This window comes from Salmo salar, chromosome 27 (assembly GCF_965601325.2).
Source record: "Salmo salar chromosome 27, fSalSal1, whole genome shotgun sequence".
NCBI lineage: Eukaryota > Metazoa > Chordata > Actinopteri > Salmoniformes > Salmonidae > Salmo > Salmo salar.
This window is the reverse complement of record NC_138317.1, coordinates 44528322-44532242: the sequence shown is the minus strand read 5'-3', so window position 1 is coordinate 44532242 and position 3921 is coordinate 44528322. Positions and strand designations below refer to the sequence as shown.

Sequence of the window (3921 nt, the reverse complement as noted above, 5' to 3'; positions counted from 1 at the left end):
AGTGAAGGTAAACCTAGGCATTGAGTGACGATGAGAGGTTTTGTCTCTAGAGTTACCATTTAAGACAGGTGAGGTCACCGCATGTGTGGGGGATGGAACAAAACGGCTAACCCTAACCCTAACCCTAAGACATATTGAGCAGGGCTGGAGGCTCTACAGTGAAATAAGACAATAGTCACTAACCAAAACAGCTATTAAGTTCATTCCTGTCCCTCATACTAAATCCTCTTCCTCTTAATTCCCCATAGGAACAGGATGCTCCTGACAACGTGCCAGTGAGCTGAAAAGAGAGAGAGCTGAAGGTAAACTCAAAGTTATAAAGATGAACCCTATGGAGGAAATGACGACCATGTCTCTGCCGATGTGGGCTCTGTTCACCAACTCCAGCCAGCTGTACTACAACCCCAACACCACTGTGGCCCCTAATTTCCTCACCAAACCCAAGGCCTGTGAGCAGCTCAACATTGCCACAGAGGTCTTCCTCATCCTGGGTATTATCAGTTTGTTGGAGAACATCCTGGTCATCTACGCCATCATCAAGAACAAGAACCTCCACTCCCCCATGTACTTCTTTGTGTGTTCCCTGGCTGTGGCCGACATGCTGGTCAGCGTCTCCAACGCCTGGGAGACCATCATCATCTACCTGCTGACCAACCGGCAGCTCATTGTGGACGACCATTTTATTCGTCAGATGGACAACGTCTTTGACTCCATGATCTGTATATCAGTGGTGGCGTCTATGTGTTCTCTCCTGGCCATCGCTGTAGACCGGTATGTGACCATCTTCTACGCTCTGCGTTACCACAGCATCATGACCCATAGAAGGGCCGTTCTCATCATCGGAGCCATCTGGACCTTCTGCACGGGCTGCGGCATCGTCTTTATCATGTATTCCGACACCACCCCTGTTATCATTTGCTTGGTATCCATGTTCTTCACCATGCTGGTGCTCATGGCCTCGCTGTACAGCCACATGTTCATGCTGGCTCGCTCGCACGTCAAGCGCATCGCGGCTCTGCCAGGGTACAACTCCATCCACCAGAGGGCCAGCATGAAGGGAGCCATCACTCTCACAATCCTCCTGGGCATCTTCATCGTCTGCTGGGCACCCTTCTTCCTCCACCTTATCCTGATGATCTCCTGCCCCGGGAACCTATATTGTGTGTGCTTCATGTCTCACTTCAACATGTACCTCATCCTCATCATGTGTAACTCTGTGATTGACCCTCTGATCTACGCCTTCAGGAGTCAGGAGATGAGGAAAACCTTTAAGGAGATTATCTGTTGCTACAGCCTGAGGAACGTGTTTGAGTGTCTCCCTGTGTGCTATAAACCTGGAGTGGCATAGAACTCTTACCCTTATAGACTCTTTGGCCATGGGTCCTACATGTGGTTTAGTCAGCAGAATTTGGGCATGAACAGAGTGCATTGGAGGAGAAGACTGTCTTATTAAAATGTGTCTTAGACTGCCTTGTCCCAATGCAGTCTGATTAAGCTCAACTTGTAGAACCCTTAGTGCCTTAACACTAGAACTGCTAAAGCAGTCATTTTGACCCTACAGTGTATATTCGTCCACCTAATCAAAGCAGTCTCATAAGCCTACTCTGGCCTACTTGGAGTAGGCTACACAGTGAGAGTGTGCGTAATTGTGCATGCTGAACGGTTTTCAATATCTGGGAAAAGATACACATCAGGCAGCAGGTGAGCGAGTGTCAAAGAATGTGCTGATGAGGCAAGGGGAGACATGTCATGATGGACAACTTCTTCACTGTCATTGGAGAACAAGTTACGTGTGGCCGGCACAATGAACAAAGTTAGACGTGTGCTCCCTCCCTCTGTGCAAAAATAAGCACCTGCACTGCCGTTATACTCCACAAAGGTGCTGAAGAATGACAAGATGACAGTCATCTTTTTATTGTGTTCCTATTACACTACAACCAAACAAAGGTATGTCAAAGTGTGTCAAGCAAGTGAAAGTTAGGAAAATTGTGTCAACTGTTAGGACAAGGGATAACAGCTAAATGAAATCCAACTGATGCCATTGAGTGAAGATGCACACAAGCACGAGCTGACAATACTTTACAATTTTTATCTGCTGTCATATCTACACTTATATTCATTAGAATGCCTTTATTGCTTTTGTGCTGAGTTTCATTATTTATCAAGGCCACGTGGCACTTATAATGATGTTTAGGCTGCTGATGTTTTCATCACTTGACCGCTTGACCATGCATCTTTGTATTTTGGAGTAGTTATAAAAATAAGCTGTTACCATGTTCCAACACATGCTTTCTGTTTCATAGTTGTAACAAAGGCACTCCACTAATAAAATTGATTGAACACGATTTATTTAATATTCTTTGTCATATATCCTTCAGTAAAAAAAATGAATGAAAATGCTCTTCTGTTTTTTGAAATAAAATAAAAATAGGGTAATACCTTAAGTGTCCATTCATTAAACATGTAAATAAAAAGTAATACATGTGTTTATAACAGAGTAGTGTTCATTCATTAATATGTAACTAAATAGTGTGTTTATAACAGAGTAGGGTTCATTCATTAATATGTAACTAAACAGTAAGTGTGTTTATAACAGAGAAGTGTACATTAATTAATGACTCCAACATAAGTGTATGTAAACTTCTGACATCAACTGTATACAGAAATATAATTTAAAAAACAGTACACAACACTTCCTATGCATCAGTACACAACACTTCCTATGCATCAGTACACTACACTTCCTATGCATCAGTACACTACACTTCCTATGCATCAGTACACAACACTTCCTATGCATCAGTACACTACACTTCCTATGCATCAGTACACTACACTTCCTATGCATCATGTAAATACTCTAAAACCGGTTAATCTCTTTGTCTAATTGCCTTAATCTGTATTGATTTGATAAACACAGGATAGGTGTAGTATTTCATCAAATGAGAAACTTAATTTCAATCAGTAGAGAATGTGAAACGCTTAATTGAAAGAAGTTCATTATTCAAGTGTTATAAATACATAATACATGCATTATAATTATTATAATTGTAATATTATATTATAAATACAAGTTCAATCTTTACTTCAATGCACATCTGTTGTGCATTATAAAAACAGAGGAAGAAAGAGGTGGGGAGAGGTGTAAAAGACAAAGGGAAAGAGGTAAGAACAGAGGAGCAGGGAGGGCAGCATATGATTAATGAATCACAGTGCTGTCCTAATATTCTCTCAGTTCATCACAGTTACATAATAGTGTCTCCAGTGGTGTTTTCTAACCAGCCTTAGGCTCCCAGTCAGCCTGAAGGTTATGTTAAGAGCGGGTGAGGTGGTGCAGATGAGAGACAGATGGAGAGAGAGAGAGAGAGCATGTTTATTTTTTTATTCTAACACTGTCTGTCATCATAATCATCAGGAGGTGAAATGCAAAACTGACCTTGGATCATTAACTCTGGGACTACTACATCTCTATCTGTATTTTAATGTAAAGCATCTCTTTAATAATACTTCCTGTTGACCTGACCAAGTGACCTCTCACCTCTGATCATGCTGTGCCCTCTATGTCAGCCAGTTCAGATGAGGGAGGGGTTCACCGACACAGCTGATATAACCTAGAGGATTTAGGGAGAAGGGGAGAGAGGGATAAAGTGAAGGAGAGTGACTGTTATTGAGAAAATAATGTAGTTAAAGTGAGTGTTCAAGAGGAATCTGTGTGTCTGGCCTAACCTGGTGTCCACACTAAGTGGCTGCAGAGTACTTTATGCTGAAAAACATGAACGGACACACACAAGGACAAACAATATAGCATAGTTATAGAAATAATGAAGTGTCTTACTATTCTCTGTGGTTGGCCCTCTTGCCTATTCTTTGAAGGTGGAAGGAGCCACAGTTATACACCTGAGCCTTCTTACTGCACAACAC

The 3921-nt window shown here is 42.1% G+C and overlaps 1 protein-coding gene across 1 annotated transcript; it reads left to right on the top strand.

Moving 5' to 3' along the window:
* The first annotated feature begins 257 nt into the window (after positions 1-257).
* LOC106589114 (melanocortin receptor 5) lies at positions 258-2345 on the top strand. The gene has a single exon (XM_014178811.3). It carries the CDS (start codon positions 323-325, stop codon positions 1346-1348), a length of 1026 nt encoding a protein of 341 aa, XP_014034286.1. The 5' UTR covers positions 258-322; the 3' UTR covers positions 1349-2345.
* Positions 2346-3921: the final 1576 nt, after the last annotated feature.

Bases quoted from the DNA above. Each gene is read 5' to 3' on its own strand.
- LOC106589114 (XM_014178811.3), top strand. From the start codon at position 323: ATGAACCCTATGGAGGAAATGACGACCATGTCTCTGCCGATGTGGGCT.